This window comes from Ovis aries, chromosome 9, assembly GCF_016772045.2.
Source record: "Ovis aries strain OAR_USU_Benz2616 breed Rambouillet chromosome 9, ARS-UI_Ramb_v3.0, whole genome shotgun sequence".
Lineage (NCBI taxonomy): Eukaryota > Metazoa > Chordata > Mammalia > Artiodactyla > Bovidae > Ovis > Ovis aries.
In genome coordinates this window covers 23,404,370-23,423,505 of record NC_056062.1, presented here as the reverse complement: position 1 = coordinate 23,423,505, position 19,136 = coordinate 23,404,370, and the positions used below count along the sequence as shown (strand labels likewise).

At 47.1% G+C, this 19,136-nt stretch overlaps 1 protein-coding gene across 10 annotated transcripts in view; it reads right to left on the bottom strand.

Moving 5' to 3' along the window:
- ASAP1 (ArfGAP with SH3 domain, ankyrin repeat and PH domain 1) overlaps nucleotides 1-19,136 on the bottom strand; it is a 333,908-nt gene that overhangs the window by 258,827 nt on the left and 55,945 nt on the right. For 8 of the 10 annotated variants that reach the window (XM_042254098.2, XM_060393356.1, XM_027972896.3 and 5 more), the window contains one exon: nucleotides 3,907-4,033. The exons of 1 other annotated variant lie outside the window; for it this stretch is intronic. In XM_042254098.2, the coding sequence (XP_042110032.1) occupies nucleotides 3,907-4,033 (127 nt within the window). Of the gene's footprint in view, nucleotides 1-3,906; nucleotides 4,034-4,413; nucleotides 4,447-19,136 lie in introns of those variants that run through there. One more of the 10 variants, XM_060393354.1, reaches the window with a different exon arrangement.

Here is a 19,136-nt window from a genome sequence, read left to right as displayed (position 1 = left end):
ACACCACTCACTTACTAGCCATCTGATCTTGGAGACAAATCACTTCATCTCGCTAGGCCTCAGTTTTCTTCCCTGTAAAATGGGGCTAACAATTGTTTCTCCTCCAAAAAGCCTCTGTAAGGGTGGAGTGTTCTCAGGCATGCTGTGTGTCTTCGAAGTCCTGGTACCAAGCAGCTAGCTGCTTAATGAATGGGCAGAGCATGCCTCCTCCATCATCACCAAAGATAAAAGTGCTGGGCCAATACTACTGAATCAATAACCGAGCTGACCTTCACATATCATACTGGACTCTCCCTTTCAGCCAACATATGTACCAACCTAAGCCTCTAAATGAAGAGCCTCTCCTTTTGTCTCCCTCGATGGTGCTTGCTCCCTTCCTGGGAAAGCTCAGCCTTCTCCTACTCATTTACTCATAATTTCCAAACGGTCACGAGTAAAATGGCACACGTCAGTGTGCTTTGGTTGCTGAATAAGCAAAACACTGGCTTTTTGCTTGGAAAACACTCACACACCAGCATGAAACCTTGGCAGCCCATCCACTCTTGCCTCTCAAAAGCAGCCACTCATTCTGTGCCAGCCCCACCATGACTTCCAGAATCATGGGGGACCCTCTGCCCCCAAAGTTAAAGCCTGGAAGTAAATTCTTTTCTTTTTTTTTTTTTTTAACCACGTATGTCTGACCCAGTTCCTAAAGTGCTCATCAGTGATAGGTTAAAATAAAAGCAGCAACATCTGCAAAGCACAGAACTCTTTGCCAAGAGGACAAACCAAAAGGGAGAGTGTGGGTTAATTTGGGGTTCCAAATTAGGAGATCCAACACAATTTTTTACGTGACATTAAGGCATGCTACTTTGGAATTCAAAGAGCAAAACAGTCCATAAATAAATAGGAAGACAATTGCTAGAACTAGAAAAATATTTTTAAAAAAATTCCAAGCTGCCCAAATTAATTCCTATTCCTGAGTTTCCACATCACCAAAAAAGTACCCAAAATTTCTCTTCCTAAGAATAACCACAAGATAACCCAAACAGCAGTCTTCAAGTTTCCACCTATTTCACTTGTGAAGCCTATGCCAACAAGAATTTGTGGTTTGCCCCAAAACTTTTCCTTATATTTTGAGGGTAATAACCTTAAGCCCCGTAATTTTTGAGAACTGAATGCTGATCCACGTAAGATATTTATAAATATACGTCCTTCATACATACAAGCTTTGGGGAGGTGGGATTAAAAGTTCAACCGTGGTAGTTATCTATCAATTAAGAAACTAAAGGGTATATTGCACTTTAAGGCTAAAGTCAATCACTCTGAATCCAACCTCATGGAATTCAGCTCGAGAGTTAAAAGATGGACTTCCCTGGTGGTCCAGTGGTTAAGAATGTGTCTGCCAACGCAGAGAACACAGGTTCAATCCCTGGTCCAGGAGGCGCCCATATGCCGTGGAGCTACTAAGCCCGAGTGCCACAACTACTGAAGCCCGAGCACTCTCGAGCCCATGCTCCACAACAAGAGAAGCCACCACAATGAGAACCCCGTCCTGAGGACCGCAACAAAGAGTAGCCCTCACTCGCCACAAGTAAGAAAGCCTATTCACAGCCAAAAAATAATAATAATAATAATAATAAAATAAATTAAAAAAATTTTTTAAAAAGGAGTTAAAAGATGGAGACTGGGGACAATGACTTCTTGGCTAGGACTGTACGAAAGTCAGAAAAAAGCTACAAAATGATTGTGCTGCTCTTGATGAATCACTATTGTATTTTTGAGAACCTGAGTATTACCAACATACTCTAACACGACACTTTTGAACTTCTAGCCTGGTTCCAATTCCTTCTCAAGTTCATAGGTGACCAGGTTGGTAATAAGACTGGGTCTGTTTTTCTACCCAACCTTGCAAAACAGCATGGCCCACCAAAAAAATACATCAGCTGCCTTTGCTTTTAAATTTAGTAACCTCAAACAAAGATCCAGAGCAATTGCATATAATTTAAAAACACTAACCCTATCCTCCAGTGTGGCCACGTAGTATGGGCACGTACACCTACAAACAGCATCACCAACTATACACTTACCCTTATCACACACTCCACACAAACAGAATACAGTAACATTATCTGAATGTGCAGAAAGGAAAAGTTAAAATAATTGACAGCTCCATCAGCAGGCCCTGAAGGACTTATCTAGAAAGAAAATAGCCCCTCAGTCTAACCAATGTCACGTCCTTTAGAAGCATATACAGTAGGTACAGAAAAAGGATGCAAAGTGCTGCCATATCAGCATGTTTCAATTCATCACAATTAAGTGAAGGACAGACTGGTCATAGGGTTGAATGCCTGGCAAGTCCACTTAATCCCAGACACCAAGCATCAGGCTGGTTCAACAGGCAAGATAGTTGACAGAAACAAAACCACAACAAAGAAAAAAGTCATTTACCTCTGGCTTTCAAACAAACCTAGTCAGATGGTGCTTCTCCAACTGAATTTCAAAATTCAGTTCAATAACCCAACATTAACTTCAGAGAGAATCTAGAAGCAACCTCAACTGGCATAAAACATTCAGACTCATTTGCAGCATCAGATCGGCCAAACAGGACCCAGCACTAGCAGAAACCTCTCCCCTCCTAAAATGTAGGACCCCGGTGCTTTTGAATACACGCATAGTTCTGCGTGTAACCTGGCCCAGGAACAAGCATCACAGCCTGCATCAAGAGTAGTCTGCTCACAGAAGCCCAAGCTTCTTAGTATTACAGAGGAGGAACCTTGGGGAGCTCACATCAGAAAGAGCTTCCCCTAAACCTCAAATAAACCAACCACAGAAGAATCCACCCAGGGAAAACGATCTGCCTTCCTAACTTCCTCCTTTATGGCACTTATATATGGAGCAGAGTTCCAGGGCAAATATCCCGTTTTTGAGGAGGTTCAGAGGCTTCCCAGCTCCCAGGCTTGCGGATTCCTCCTTATGTACCCACTCGGCCCTATCACTAATGCACCTAAAATTGTAAAGGAAATTGCTAAGTTCTTGACGCTGTCAGAGGCACCCACAAGCTTTCCCTGGAGACCTAGATAAGAGGAGCGATTCTTTCTGCATCTCAGTCCTCCCTTCTTCCTGTCTGGCCAGGTCCTTAGGGCAGCATCGGCCTCGGGGCTCCATTCACAGCTTATGAGTGCCCTGCGGGCAGGTCCTGCTGGCGCAGCAGCCTGACTCTACCAAACCAGCCGCCCAGGGGAGCCGGGTGGGGACCAGTCTGCAGAGATAGCTCTTTCCACCCAGGGCTTTAGGACGAGAGAGGAGGAGGAATCCTGGGGTGGAGGCAGTCCCGGCCAGAGCTCCCTCTCATTCCTCTGGGGTTTTTCCACCAGTCCTAGCCGATGCAGCTCATTCTGCCCAGCCAAGCCGGGCCGTAGAGAGGTGCATTAACTAACTGACCAGCTCCCAGTCCCTTGCTGGTGACCTTGGCCACGTTGCTTTGCCTCCCTCTGCCCTCAGAGGCCTGACACCATCTGCTTGGCGGGTTACAAGAGGGTCAGGGTGATGTGGAAAGCGCCTAGAAGGGCTCAAGCCAGGGAGAGGACTTCCCTCTTCTTAGGGCTGTCCACAGCCTGTTCAATCCTCTCCCCACCTCCAGCCTCGCGGCGGGGGGGGGGTGGGGTGGAGGGTGGGGGGTGGGGACGGAGCTGGGGGCTGCACATCCGATGTCCCCCGCCCATCACCTGGCCGCGGGTGGGCTGGAGGGGGTCCCGCAGGGGGGTGTGGCTCCCCCAAGCCCCATACATCCCCTTCCTCCCCGGCTCGGAAATCGACGCAATCCAACGGCGAGGCAGCGGCCGCGAGCTGAGACAGCGAGGCGTCCCGGCGGGCGGGCCCGGGTCCCCGAAGGGCTGCGCGCGGAGAGCACCGGCCCCGACCTACCTCCTCCAGCAGCGTGACGGTGTTCCTGCAGTTGTGCAGCCGCGTAGTGAAGCTGGACGTGGTGGGCGAGTTGTAGTCCTCGGTGGTCTCGGCGATGAACTCGGAGACGGAGATCTGGTCCGGCATCCTGCCGGGGGAGGGGGCAAGACACAAGCGAGGGCGAGGGGTGAGTCACGGCGCAGGCTCCCGGGGCCGCGGGCCGGCCGGCGGCTCATGAACGACCCCCGCGCGCAGCCCGCCACCCGCCGCCCGGCTTGGCGCGGCTGCGATCCCGGCGGCAGCGGGAGGAAAGCTCTGGCGGGCGAGAAAGGAGGCGGCGGCGGCCCCGATCTGCGCGGGGCCCTTCAAACTCCGAGCGGCGCGCGAGGCTCGGGGCTCTTGGCGACCCGCCTCCCTCTGCTCATGCCCGGCCACGGGGGAGGAGACCCGGCGGGGCGCTTCGCGGGGGACCGGGAAGGGGGCGCCCAGGGCCGGGCAAGTCGCGGCTGGCCGGCGCTGCCTGCTCACACGCTCTGACAGGCGGCAGCGCGGACACCGACTGACTGAGCACACGCTCCCGCGGGCGGCCGGGCGGGCGGCGCTGCCGCGACGGTCACGGGGACAAACAAGGAAGTGCTCTGCGCACGCGCCGCCGCGCCCCCTTCCCCGCGGGGCCCGGCCCCACCCACGCCGCCCCGCCCCGCCCCCGCCACCGGGCCCGCCCACGCCGGCCCCCAGCCCCGCCCCGGGCCTCCCCCGCCCACTCGCCGCCCCCGCCATCCCCTGCCCAATCCCTCCAGCCCCGCCCGCGGCGCTCCGACTGAGTGTCCCCGACAGGCGGCCCGGGCCGCGCGGTTCTCGGGGCGGCTGATGCCCGCGTCCCTCGGGCCGCCCCCGGAGCGGTTACTCGGGCGAGCTCGTTACGCGAGCTTTTCGCAAGAAGGGGGACCAAAAAAATAAAAAGTTGTGCGCGTTCTTTTTTAGCCCCGTGTGGGAGCAGGAAGCGAGGCCCGGAGAGCCGCCTCCGGCTGCGCGGGCCCCGGGCCCGGCGAGAGGGGAGCGCGGCGGCGGCCTCCGGGGCCGGCTTGCAGCTTGCCCGCCCGCTGGCTCCGGCTCCTCACTCTCTTAGCAGGGCGCTCACGAGCCTCCCGAAGGCTAGTTTTGTGTCGATTGCTGAAGCCGCTAAAGTGCTAAGTGAAGATATAGGATATAGGAAGGATTTTCTTTTTTTTTTAATACCACAATTTTCTAATCTTTCATTTACACTGGTTTTTGTTGTCGTTTTTAACCCGAAGGACAGAGGAAGGGAAGGGGTGTAAAAGGCATTTCCCGAGGTGCAAATGGTGTACAATGCTAAGTAGATGCCAAATTTCAGCGGAAAAATTACCAACAGATTGCTCATTCCTCGGCTCTGGCAGATGGCTATTTTGCTCAATCTACTTAGCCCAAAGAATCCATTTAACTTCTCACCATTGATTGCGGATCAAATTGGTTTAAAAAAAAACAAAACTAGGCCCTTAGGAAGCGCCTGACGATTGGCTCCTATAATTGGAGCCAACTGGAGCCGGCTCATAAAGTCCCAAATTCACCAACCTGGGCAGAAGGCTAGCCCCCAGGCCTCCTCTGGGATTGAGTTTTGCAATCTTGTACGGTTATCTGTCCTCTGGTCCTTCCCCAAACCACAATAGAGTGCCCACTGGCAGGGAGGGACATTGGACCCGGGAGTGATTGTCAAAGGAGAACTCGCTCACCGCTGACAACTATTTACTAATGCCCTTCTCCTGCCGCTGGAGATTCGTAAACAGACAATGCAGCTACTCTTCCATCAACAATAGTAAGGGAAACAGACAAGCAATATACATGTAATATAAAGTGAAGTACATACAGAGTAAGCAAGTGATGCAGGAGCTATGGTTTAAGGAATGAGCAGAGAAAACCTCCTTGACAAAGTGACATCTAGAGCAGAAGAGAGAATGAAGGGACTTCCCTGGAGGACCAAGACATCCCCGCTCCAGTGCAGGGGACCTGGGTTTCATACCTGGTCAGGGAACTAGATCCACATGACGCAAACAAAAGAGTTCCTGGGACGCAGCTAAAAAGATGTTGCAGTGGCAACAAAGATCAAAGGTCCTGTGTGCTATAACTAAGATCCAATGCAGCCAAATAATAAAAAGAAGAAAAGAGAATGAGGGGCTGGCTGCCTCTGCAGGTATCCTGGTAGCTATGGGATCTTGGCCTTCAGTTGCCTCCCATGAAGATGAAAGAAGAGGGTGCCAGCCCCATGAGGCTGGTAAATGATAACAGATGAGAAGGTGCTCTGTGCACCGGAGAGCCATTGTACAAGTTCAAGGTGTTTTGTCTGCCTGTGCTGGCTGTCCTGAACCTGCACTGTGTCTCTGGGGAAGCGCTCATTACTGTCAGGAAGGCAAGCAGTGCAGCTCACGAGGAAGCCCTTGGTAAGGCAGCATACAGGAATAAAGACTCTGCTCTGGCAAAATGCTGAGACATCAGCTTTGAGGGCATCCTAAAAAACAAAGAGACAAACAGGTACACACTTTCTCCTCCTTCTATATTTAAAGTCTGCATTGGGACACATCAAGTTTGAGGTTTTGGGGAAACTGCCAGATGGCATTTAAGACCCGTACCCGGAGGTCACTTGTTCACATGCTGTTACTGACAGAATATGAGACACCAGAAAAAACCCTACCTCTTTTCCCATATACTAACTGGGTCATCCTGTATCTAGAAGGTTCTGTGACTTGGGAGCAAATATGGCCACTACTAGCTTGTGCTCATTAAGCTCCAAGAGCCTCAAGTAACCCCATGTTTATCCTCATGCAGCTGGAGAAGGCAATGGCACCCCACTCCAGTACTCTTGCCTGGAGAGTCCCACTGACGGAGGAGCCTGGAGGGCTGCAGTCCATGGGGTCGCTAAGAGTCGGACACGACTGAGCGACTTCACTTTCACGCATTGGAGAAGGAAATGGCAACCCACTCCAGTATTCTTGCCTGGAGAATCCCAGGGACAGAGGAGCCTGGTGGGCTGCCGTCTATGGGGTCGCACAGAATCGGACACGACTGAAGCGACTTAGCTGCATGCATGCATGCATCCCCATGCAGCAGCTGAGACTCTAACACCCAGCACTTAGCCTTCCAACCACTCCAAGAAGGCCATCCTCTAGGCTGGAAATCAACTGAGACTCTGATTTTGCATTATTTCCACTTTTCTCTCTCTTCCAAGTTGTCATCGAATACCTGTCATCCCTGCTGGGCTGGTAGCACCTTCTATCCCATATGTATGGCTTAGAGCAAACACTTGATAAATATGAGCTGTTATTAAAAAGCCTGGAGTCAGTGAATAATTGCCTCAATTCCAGGAGGCCTGGATTCCAGAGCTTTCTCTCCTAATAACTGATGCTGTCAGATTGGGCCTTAGTGCCCTCACTTGGATAAAATAAAGGGATGCGTATGTCAAAATGACCACAGAGATCCTTCCCAGCAGGAGCTGAGTCTGTGTCTGCCCTCAGCTTTACAGATGCAAGGAATAAAGATTATTACAACAAGCTAAGCTAACTGCGATGGTAAACAATGGGGATTGCTTCCTTGATGGAATTCACCAGAGTCCAAACTGCTGCCACCAATTGTTGTTTCAGTTTCATTTGAAGATTATGTTATATATCCGCTCCTCCTCCCCGTCTCCCCTAGCCAAGAAAGGAATATGTGAACAATGAGATATTGTGCCCAGGTAAGTATATACCTCCTTAGACTGGTGTGCAATTAGAATTTCAAAGGTTCACACCTCCATCCACCATTCCTAGGGTTCATGAACCATAATCCCTTTAAAATTTGAAACCATGCCCCAGTGCAAACCATCTGCACCTCTCATTTTCTCGAAACACCCTGAAAACCATTCCTGGCTATCTTCTGTGGATAGAGCCTGATGCAGGCAAAACTTAAACTTGATTTCTTTGTGCAGAACTGCTCAGATATATTTGTTGTTATTTAGTTGCTAAGTTGTGTCCAACTCTTTTGCAACCCCATGGACTGTAGCCCACCAGGCTCCTCTGTCCATGGGATTTGCCAGGCAAGAATACTGGAGTGATGGAGAAGGAAATGGCAACCCACTCCAGTATTCTTGCCTGGAAAATCCCATGGACAGGGGAGCCTGGTAGGCTACAGTCCAAGGGGTCTCAAAAGAGTCAAGACACGACTGAGCTATTAAAACAACAACAACAACAAAAAAGAATACTGGAGTGGGTTGCCAATTCTTTCTCCAGGGGATCTTCCCAACCCAGGGATTGAACTCCCTGGAGTTCCGTATTGGCAGGCAGATTCTTTACCACTGAGCCACTAGGGAAGCCCGCTCAGAAATACACATCATCCTTTCTGGAGCCAGGAAAAACACACACACTTACTCGTGCACACCCAGTTTTGTCTAAAGCGTGCATCATCTTTTTCGTCATCAACATCACCCCCATCCAATGCTGTTCTGCGCCCTTGCACTCCTCAAGCCTGTTTGTTACTCTGAGCACTGCTGACAAGATAAGAATGGTCCTTACAGAATGCTTTTCTTCCTCTAGAAAAGCAGGAATAAAAATAGTGGTGGCTTATTCTCCTGGTCAGCAAGGGCACTAGTGACCCCACAGGCATCAGGGAATTGGCTGAATTAGATTCCCAGTGGCAGGCTTCACTCATCTATCTGCCTAACAACCAAGGCGGTGCATTTGCAAGATAGCTGACAAAGTACCAGGGGTGGGAGAGTACGGAGGAAGTGTGGGGTCCTTTCTGGGCACAAGAAACCAGGAACTTTCCTGCTGGTACAGTTATTAAGACACAGAGCTTCCACTGCTGGGAACACGGGTTTGATCCCTGTTCAGGGAACTAAGAACCCACATGCTGCGCACAGCCAAAAAAACAGAAGGGGAAAAAAGAAGCCAAGAAGAGCTATCAGTGCTCTGATTCACATGCCTAGAAAGTGGCCCAGGCTGACAGGATGGAATTACAGCATTCATCAAAGGCTCCCAGTGCCTTCATGGGGCAGGGCCATAGATAGTGTGGGAAGAGAATATGCTTTGTGTTACTTGGATCTGGGTTTGAATCTCCACTTTGTCACTTATCATAATGCATTGTTGTCTCATCTGTGAAATTAGTATAGTAATAAAATGACCATGTTACAGGTTGTTAAGTGAAATAAATTGAGAAGCTGTGGATAAAGCAGTTGATGTATAGCGAATAATCAACCAATGTCAATTCCCTCTGAACTCCCTTTTTATGTCAACTATGACCGTGAATACATCTCTTTTCACTCCAGGACTCAGATCTCTCCCTAAATTAGTCACCTGGCAGAGGAAAGACTAAAGAGAAGGGGAAGCTGCTCAGTAATTCCCAAAGTCTGGGATTTCAGATTTGGGGATCGTCTTTAGAAACTTTGCTTATTCTTGTAAGTATCCCTTGTGAGGTCAGATCCATCAACGATGGATTTTGGAAGTAAAAAAACAGTATCTAGAGTCAAACAGAATGAATACTAATGGGGATCAGAAGAGAGCTGAGACCGCAAAAGCCTGGTTTCCGTGGAACACAGTTCCTGTAAAGAAGGATATTCTAACCAAGGCAACTTCTAGAGGGTAGAATAGGCATTTGTTTCATAAGAGCATGAGTTATAGCATGATTCTCATAAGAAAGACTTGGCCTCACATCTCTATCATGTAGCAGCTATTAGATCTCACTGAAGTAATTTACTTCTCTGAGTCTCAGTTTTCACATCTGCAAACTGGGGGCAATGTCAATAACTATGTCTTAGCGCTCTGAGGATTTCATAAGCTATGGCATATAAGGTGCTTAGCAGGGGCTGAGGGATCATAAGTAGATGATACTTCTCAGGTATTATGGGAATAAAAATTCAGATATTCCTTCCCCCTTAAAATTTACTGAAACCTACAATGTACCTGACGCCTTGCCAAGTATAGCATTTTGGACATACGTATACTTCTTTAAACTTCATGACAACTTCATAAGGTAGGTATGACTATCTTTTTTTTTTAAATAAAGATTTTTTAATATGGATATTTTTAAAGTTTTTATTGAATTTGTTACAATACTGCTTGTTTTATGCTTTGGTTTTTGGCCTTGAGGCATGTAAGATCATAGCCCCTTTTTCCCCTTTTTCCTCCTCCACCAGCAATCGAACCTGCATTGGAGAGTTAAGTCTTAACCGCTGGACTTCCAGGGAAGTCCCAGGTATGACTATCCTAAAATTACTGGAGAGAAACCCGAGGCTAGTGAGGTGTGAGACAGTACTTTCTGAGCTTTTGTTCTGAGCCATGCACTGCCCTGGTTATACAGGCAGTGTCTGAATTCATCCACGTAACAGTTCTGATGTGGGAGTATTACAATAATGGAAACCAAGGGACTTTCCTGGCGGTCCAGTGGTTAAGACTCCGTGCTTCCAATGCATCAAACTTGGATCTGATCCCTGGTTGGGGGAACTAAGATCCCACATGCCATAGGGTGTGGCTGGGAAAAAAAAAAAAAAGACCCAATAAAGGAAACCAAAACACAATGAGAGCTCACTGCAAGTTAATGTCCCAGCACCCAGGAGATGAAATCCTGGGCTTTTTCTACTGCCTGCAAAAATAAAGTTCTCAATAATAATTCACAGAGTACTACTCCATTAGATGTCCTTCTCATCGGTCAATCAAAATAAGTATGGTTTGTTCCTTATTTCACCTTATGTGTTTGTTTTCTATCATCTTAACAAAGTGCTAGAAGCAAGGAAAGCAGTGGGCGGGGGATGGGGCTGGGGGAGCAGGAAGAGGGAAAGACACACTGGATTCCACGTGTTTTACTGTCGGGCTCATGTTGCCATATTTGACCCCAGCAGCAGACTGCTTCACTCATGCGCCTTGTCTGAGTGCTTTCCAAGTACACTTATATTCTCTCAAGTAAGAAACAAACAAACAAAAAGCCTATTCTAGTCTCCAATGAACTTAATGTAAATACTCCAAGTAAAAACCACTAGAGTGTTCCCAGTGAGTAAGGAGGAGAACATGGTTTGTTCTCCTCCTTATCAACTGAAAGGACTCAGGAATGTATTTCTGTTCTATAAAGGAATAATAATAACATCAATTAGTAAATGCTGGGCTTGTTATATGCCCTGCATGATTCTGCATTGCTGCAGGCATACCCTCATTTCATACTCAACAGCCACCACATAGAGCAGGCACTGGTATTTTATACCAGTTTATACCTGGGAGGAACCTGGAGCTTAGAGGTCACCTTAGCAAGTAGAGGAGACTGACTGGTCTGATTTCACAGCCTGTGTGATTAGTCTCCTGACAATGGGTTCACAGCCCTTGGATGGTCTTCTGTTAGAGCCTGTGTGTCATCTTTTTTCCTCCAGGGGAACCTGTGACAAGCCCAACTCAAAGGCAAAGTAATGGCTGGAATGGAGTTGTTGTTCAATCGATGAATCATGTCAGGCTCTCTGAGACCCCCATGGACTTCAGCACGCCAGGCTTCCCTGTCCTTCACTATCTCCCGGAGTTTTCTCAAACTCATGTCCATTGAGTCGGTGATGCCATCCAGCCATCTCATCCTCTTCCCTCTCCTTCCTCAATCCCGTCCCCTTCCCCTCCGGCCCTCAATCTTTCCCAGCATCAGGGTCTTTTCCAGTGAGTCAGCTCTTCACATCAGGTGGCCAAAGTATTGCAGTTTCAGCATTAGTCCTTCCAATGAAAATCAGGGTTGATTTCCAAGTGGCGAGCACTCCCATTGCTCCATTACTGCAGTTGGAATTAATCTTCACAGTGATATTTACAGTAAAGCCTCCCTTTATTTCTCTATATATCATATAATTTTCAGAGAAGGCAATGGCACCCCACTCCAGTACTCTTGCCTGAAAAATCCCATGGACAGAGGAGCCTGGAAGGCTGCAGTACATGGGGTCGCTGAGGGTAGGACATGACTGAGCGGCTTCACTTTCACTTTCCTCCATTGGAGAAGGAAATGGCAACCCAGTCCAGTGTTCTTGCCTGGAGAATCCCAGGGATGGGGGAGCCTGCTGGGCTGTCATCTATGGGGTCGCACAGAGTCAGACACGACTGAAGTGACTTAGCAGCAGCAGCACATATAATTTTATTCATATATATATATATATATAATTTTATTTATTTTTGGCTGTGCTGGGTCTTTGTTGCTACACACAGGCTTTTTCTAGTTGCAGAGGCTACTCTCTACTTGGGGCATACAGGCTTAGTTGCTCTGAGGCACGTGGGATCTTCCCATACCAGGGGTTGAACCCATGACCCCTGCATTGGCAGGCAGATTCTTATCCACTGAGCCACTAGGGAATTCCACAATACAGCCTCTCTCTTATTTTGTATGAAGACTGTTGGCACCACTGGGAAGGACCTAAGTACTCCCTTCACGTGGAGAGATGAGAACTTCCCCAGTGACAAACAGCTCTGCTAGTGGCAGGGCGCGGCTCAGAATTTGGTCTTCCTAATGAGTTTCCTGCTTTTTGGGGCTCCAAAATCACTGCAGATGGTGACTGCAGCCATGAAATTAAAAGACGCTTACTCCTTGGAAGAAAAGTTATGACCAACCTAGATAGCATATTCAAAAGCAGAGACATTACTTTGCCGACTAAGGTCTGTCTAGTCAAGGCTATGGTTTTCCAGTAGTCATGTATGGATGTGAGAGTTGGACTGTGAAGAAGGCTGAGTGCCAAAGAACTGATGCTTTTGAACTGTGGTGTTGGAGAAGACTCTTGAGAGCCCCTTGGACTGCAAGGAGATCCAACCAGTCCATTCTGAAGGAGATCAGCCCTGGGATTTCCTTGGAAGGAATGATGCTAAAGCTGAAACTCCACTACTTTGGCCACCTCATGCAAAGAGTTGACTCATTGGAAAAGACTCTGATGCTGGGAGGGATTAGGGGCAGGAGGAGAAGGGGACGACCGAGAATGAGATGGCTGGATGGCATCACTGACTCGATGGACATGAGTCTGGGTGAAGTCCAGGAGTTGGTGGTGGACAGGGAGGCCTGGTGTCCTGTGATTCATGGGGTCACAAAGAGTCGGACACGACTGAGAGACTGAACTGAACTGAATGAGTTTCCTGCACAGAAGAACTCCCAGACTGGCCATCCCTGGGGGAAGGAGGGTGGTACATTGTATCCTTCATGGTATTACCAACGTCCCTGAAGATCTAAGGGAGGGACAAGAGATTCCTAGAGCTCCAGGCTTGCCATTTTATAAGCACCATCTCCTGAAATCCTCCCCAGTGGCCTAGTGAGGGGCCATGCTGTCTGTTGAGAACTCAGATACATGCACAATCTCCTTAAGGACTCCAGGTAATAAACAGAGAATCGCTATGCACAGCCGGTCTGAATCCAAACCCTGCAGGCTTTTTCTTCCCCACAGAAGGTGCTGCCTCGTACACATTCCCTGTGGGCCCCTGATAAACGTGTTTTGGATTAAGCCAGCTCTTTTTTATGAGCTACATGTTTCCTAATATAAGTAAAACAACATCCAGTGAAGAAAAATGGTGGTGTTATATGGGGTTCCTAAAACCCTTGCCACCTATAGGAGTGAGGGATTTTAAACCTTAGTTTGTTTCTGAAAAAGAAATCGTCACCCGAAAAAAGAGAAACACTTAGAAAACCTTCAGGTCTCTTTTCTTTTTTTCTGATGCGTTTGTCTTAGTTCAGTTTGGTGGCTTACACTTACTCATGCCCACTTCTGCGCTATCTCAAGGCTGACAACATGTCTTTTTTTCTTTATGACCCTTTCTCACGGCACCGTTTTCCAAATATTTCTATTTCTCCAACAAGACTGTGAGATCCTTGAGACTCGAGGGTTTTCCATTTGCTGTTACAGTCTCAGAGACCCAGGTGCTCAAGAGATGCTTCTTGAACAGGTGGAAGGAGGAATGAATGGATGAATATTTAAGATGGGGGAGGGGTGTGAGAGGAATTGGGAGAGCAGCAACTGGAATGAGGAATCCTGGTTCTTAAGAGTTTCTCCATGTATATTATCATATGTGAAATAGACCGCCAGTCCAGGTTCGATGCATGAGACAGGGCACTCAGGGCCGGTGCACTGGAATGACCCTGAGGGATGGGATGGGGAGGGAGGTGGGAGGGGGGTTCAAGATGGGGAACACATGTACACCCATGGCTGATTCATGTCAGTGTATGGCAAAAACCACTACAATATTGTAAAGTAATTAGCCTCCAATTAAAATAAATAAATAAAAAGAGTGGATACCAAAAAAAAGAGTTTCTGACATCATCATAAAGCTACCAGAGTTGGAAAGAATTTCAGGGATAATATGCTTACCAACCCTTTCATTTTTCAGATGAGGAAACAGATTCTTCACTGGTTAAATGAATTTGCTCAGTATCCCCTGGCAGAATTGTGGGGAATTCTGAGATCCCAAGTATCCTGGTTCCCAAGGGTTGCCTGACTCCTCCCCCTTCATTTCAAAGAAGGGCTTAAAAGACCTTGCCTTAATAAGGCTTCCCTGGTGGCTCAGAGGTTAAAGCGTCTGCCTCCAATGCGGGAGACCTGGGTGATCCCTGGGTCGGGAAGACCCCCTGGAGAAGGAAATGGCAACCCACTCCAGTATTCATGCCTGGAGAATTCCATGGACAGAAGAGCCTGATAGGCTACAGTCCATGGGGTCACAAAGAGTTGGACATGACTGAGCGACTTCACTTACACTTACTTTAAGAAAAAATATATGAAACTGCCATTTAAGAATGGATTATAATGGTCTTTGTGTCGCAGTGTCAAGGAATCCCTGCAGACATTTGCCTACCATTTAAAACTTCTAAAATTCTAACTACATAAAATTTGGCATAAGATTACTTAACTAACACTCCTAATTTTGAGCAAGGAGACTGTGAGTACAGTCGAAGACTGGAGTGATACCCACCCCCTTTTCATCACTGTCTTGCCTCTTTCTCTTCTTTCTTGCTCTCCAAAAACTAAGCTAGAAACTTGACAGCAATCAAGAACCTTCTAAGTCCGCCCCTCCCACCCCTGTGCCCTTCCTTGTATGTTAGTCGCTCAGTCGTGTCCGACTCTTTGCGACCCCATGGACTGTAGCCCACCAGGCTCCTCTGTCCGTGGGATTCTCCAGGCAACAATAGTGGAGTGAGTTACTAATTCCTTTCTTAAGCGACCCTTTTTAAAAGGTTAGAAGGCACAAGAGATAAGGAGATGTTTCGGTGACCAGAACATTGGGAGTCAGTGTTGTTTTAGTAAATGACCTTCCCCTTGCCCAACCTAGGGCAGCCCTATAGGATAATCCCAGGATAAGTGAGGTTTCTCCTCCCAAACCCACTTTACTCTCTGGGACTGACTCATTCCTTGTGGGACATTTTCAGAGATAAGACCATTGTCCCTGAGTCCCTGAGGACATTCCTCAATGGATGCAGAGGTATTTAGGTTGGAACCCATTGGTTCAATTCCATTTGCAGTTACTGAGCAGCACTAATAATCCTTCCAGAGGTTAAGAATGTGTAATCTGGATCCAGATTGCCTGGGTTCAAATCCCAGTCCTGCCACTTAATAGGGATGGTTAACCATAGGCCTACGTAATGTCAGCTACTTAATGTGGTTTCAAAGGAAGGTGTCCTTTAAAAGGTGATCTCTCTCTCTCTTCTAAGGCTGTTGTGAGATATAAATGAGATAATCCATGCAAGATGTATTGGTATACAGTAAATGATATTTGTCTTTGAAACAGGTCCTATGCTAGACTCTTGAGCAGCCAAAAGGACACATAAGATATAGCCCCTGTGCTCACACGTAGGCAGAGATACAGGTCTGCAGCACAACTGCCAAAATGCTCAAAGAACTCAAACAGGAAATAAATGTGTCTTTCAGCTATGTGACCTATGCATGTGGAGTCCAAAAAAAGGTCCTTTCATGTATCTCTGATTTGCCCAAAGCCCAGTTAGACCCACTGTTACAAGTGGCTGTTCAAAGCTGCCTATCATCTGAAACACTACTCAAGAAGAAACATTTGATAAATGACAGCTGTTTGCAACTTTAGCACTGAGAGAGAACATGGCATTGCCTGGGAGTTCAGCCTCCCTTCCTCAGCCAAATCAGCTCACCTCCTTTCGTCTCATTTCCCAGGAACCCAGGGCAGATGCTCTCTGAGGTCCTAGGGCAATAACATCCTATAAGTTGATGAATTCTCTTCTTATATCAGTGTTATAACCAACCCCAAACACCAGCTCTGCCTCAAGATCTACTTGTAAGCCAAGAACAGTCTGGAGGTCATTACTTCTGTGTTGGGGGCCTCTGTTATGAGCACCCTACATTATATGAGTCTATCACAGTACTCAGTTGTTGCTTTTCAAAAATATGATTTCACCTGCAATGTATTTGAACCCACATAACAATGAGCTGTATTATCACAGAATTTTCCTGTAATTTTGTCAAATGTAGGGCATTGCTCTATTTGAAAAAAGAAAATTGCCCACCCACTGCAGAGTTTTGTTCCTAGCATATGCTATTTGGTTAAAGTCTTTCTCAAATGTGAACATTCCAAATCACACTAGGGGCTCTAATTTAAAAAAAAAAAAAACACAACTCTACAATTGCTAGCTAAGCTTCTGACACAAACATCTAGCTTCTGTTTCCTGTCTTTTATTTTGTGTATTGTTTTTGAAAAATTAGTCTCTTTGCTCAGGTCTTAGAGACTTAGAGGTATTATACAAACTAATTTATAAAATTGCTATGTTTAAGTGGACAGCAGAGAATTCACTGTTGATTAGATGTGGAGATGATTATTTTCAATTATCTTTTGTTTTTCTTTTGTGAGTAAACTGACTTTTTCCCTGTTCTTTGGATTTGGGAATTAACCTTCATTTAACCCTAAGAAATTTAAGCATCTTGAACTCTGCAGTTCTACACAGACCTTAAAGAACACTGACTATAATTTTTGTCTGCCCTACACATCCTCATAACTCCACACGATTTTCCAGACAGTGTTGCCATATTCCCAACCAAAGGGCTGGACCAAGCTGTCCAGAATATCCCAGCGTTCTGAGCACAGCATCGATGTGTGTTCTGATAGAGATTACACTCGAGCAAGGTCAGTCAGGGAGCATATGAAGGTCTGATATGGAAGCTAGAGTCAAGAACAATGTGCCTTTTCTCCAGGTCTCAACGGACTTAGGAAGCCTTTAGTTACTGGTGACTATCTTTGCCAGGGCTTCCCAGGTGGCGCTAGTTGTAAAGAATCCACCTGCCAATGCAGGAGACAAGAGACGCGGGTTAGATCCCTGGGTCGGGAAGATCCCCTGGAGGAGAGCATGGCAACCCCCTCCAGTATTCTTGCCTGGAGAATCCCATGGACAGAGGAGCCTGGTGGGCTACAGTTCATAGGGGAGCAAAGAGTTGGACGCGACTGAAGCAACTTGGCACACATGCATCTTTGCCACACATAAGAGAGCTTGCCTAAGAATGATGCTAACCAAAGACGGCAAGAGATGGAGGGAGGGAGGCGGGGGAGGGAGGAAGAACCTGGTGAGATCGCTTGAATCAATGAACCCCAGAATTGCTCCCATGCCTGCTGCCAGTCCTGGACTTTCCAGGTATGTGAGCAGCTACAGTTTTTCCAGTGGTCATGTATGACTGTGAGAGTTGGACTAGGAAGAAAGCTGAGCCCCGAAGAATTGATGCTTTTGAACTGTGGTGTTGGAGAAGGCTCTTGAGAGACCCTTGGACTGCAAGGAGATCCAACCAGTCCATCCTAAAGGAAATCAGTCCGGAATATTCATTGGAAGGACTGATGCTGAAGCTGAAACGCCAATACTTTGGCTACTTGATGCGAAGAACTGACTCATTGGAAAAGACCCTGATGCTGGGAAAGATTGAAGGCGGGAGGAGAAGGGGATAACAGAGGATGAGATGGTTGGATGGCATCACAATTCAATGGACATGAGTTTGAGTAAACTCCGGGAGTTGGTGATGGACAGGGAGGCCTGGTGTGCTGCAGTCCATGGGGTCACAAAGAGTTGGACATGACTGAGCGACTGAACTGAACTGAACTGAACTGAACTGATACTTCTTTTTTTCAGCCTAAGTTGTCTGAGATGGGTTTCTACCAATAAAACAAAAAGAGCTCTGGTTAGTCTTTTCCTGGTTTCTAGCACCACCTTCACAGTTAGTAGATGTGTTACCCTGGAGAAGCTCTTCACTGCCTCAGAGCCTCAGCTTCCTCATCTGTAAAAAGGGAATACTGATGTCCACTTCAAAAGATTATTTAAAAGAACAAATTAGGTAATACACATGAATCTGCCTGCAATGCAGGAGACTCAGGTTCGATCCCTGAGATGGGAAGATCCCTTGGAGAAAGGAAAGACTATCCACTTCAGTATTCTTGCCTGGAGAATTCCATGGACAGAGGAGCCTTGCAGGCTACCATCCATGGGATCGCAAACAGCTGGACACAACTAAGTGACTATCACTTACTGACTTACATAACAGAATGGGAGAAAATACTTGCAAATCATATATCTGATAAGAGTCAAGCATCCAAAATATATAAACTCTAAAAAAAAATTTTGGCTACACTGAGCCTTTATTGCGTTGCAAGGGCTTTCTTTATTTGCAGCACATGGGCTTAGTTGCCCTATGCCACGTGGCATCTTAGATCCCCTACCAGGGTCAAACCTGCATCCCCTGCACTGGAAGACAGATTCGTAACCACTGAAACACCAGGGAAGTTCCCCCAAATATATAAGCTCTAAAAGTTCAACAATGAAAAGACAGATAACTATTTTTTAAATGGGCAAAGGACTCAAATGAACATGTCTCTGAAAAATATATAAAAATGGATAATATGCACATGAAAAAGATGCTCAGTATCACTAGTCATTGGGGAAATGCAAATCAAAACCACGAGACACCCTTTCACAGCCACTAGGTGTGGCTATTAAAAAAAAAAAAGCTGGAAGGTAACAAGAGTTGGAGAGGATGTGGAGAAATTGGAACCCTCATACAGTGTCAGCCATTAAAAGGTGGCTCAGACTGTGAAGAATCTGCTTGCAAAGCGGGAGACCCCAGTTCAACATACATTGTTAGTGGGAATGTAAAATATCTTTGGGGAACAACCTGGCAGTTCCTCGAAAGGTTAAACAGAATGTGACCACCACCACCATATGACCTGCCAATCCCATTCTTCAGTATATATCAAAGAGGAATGAAAATGCACATTCATGCAAAGACTTAC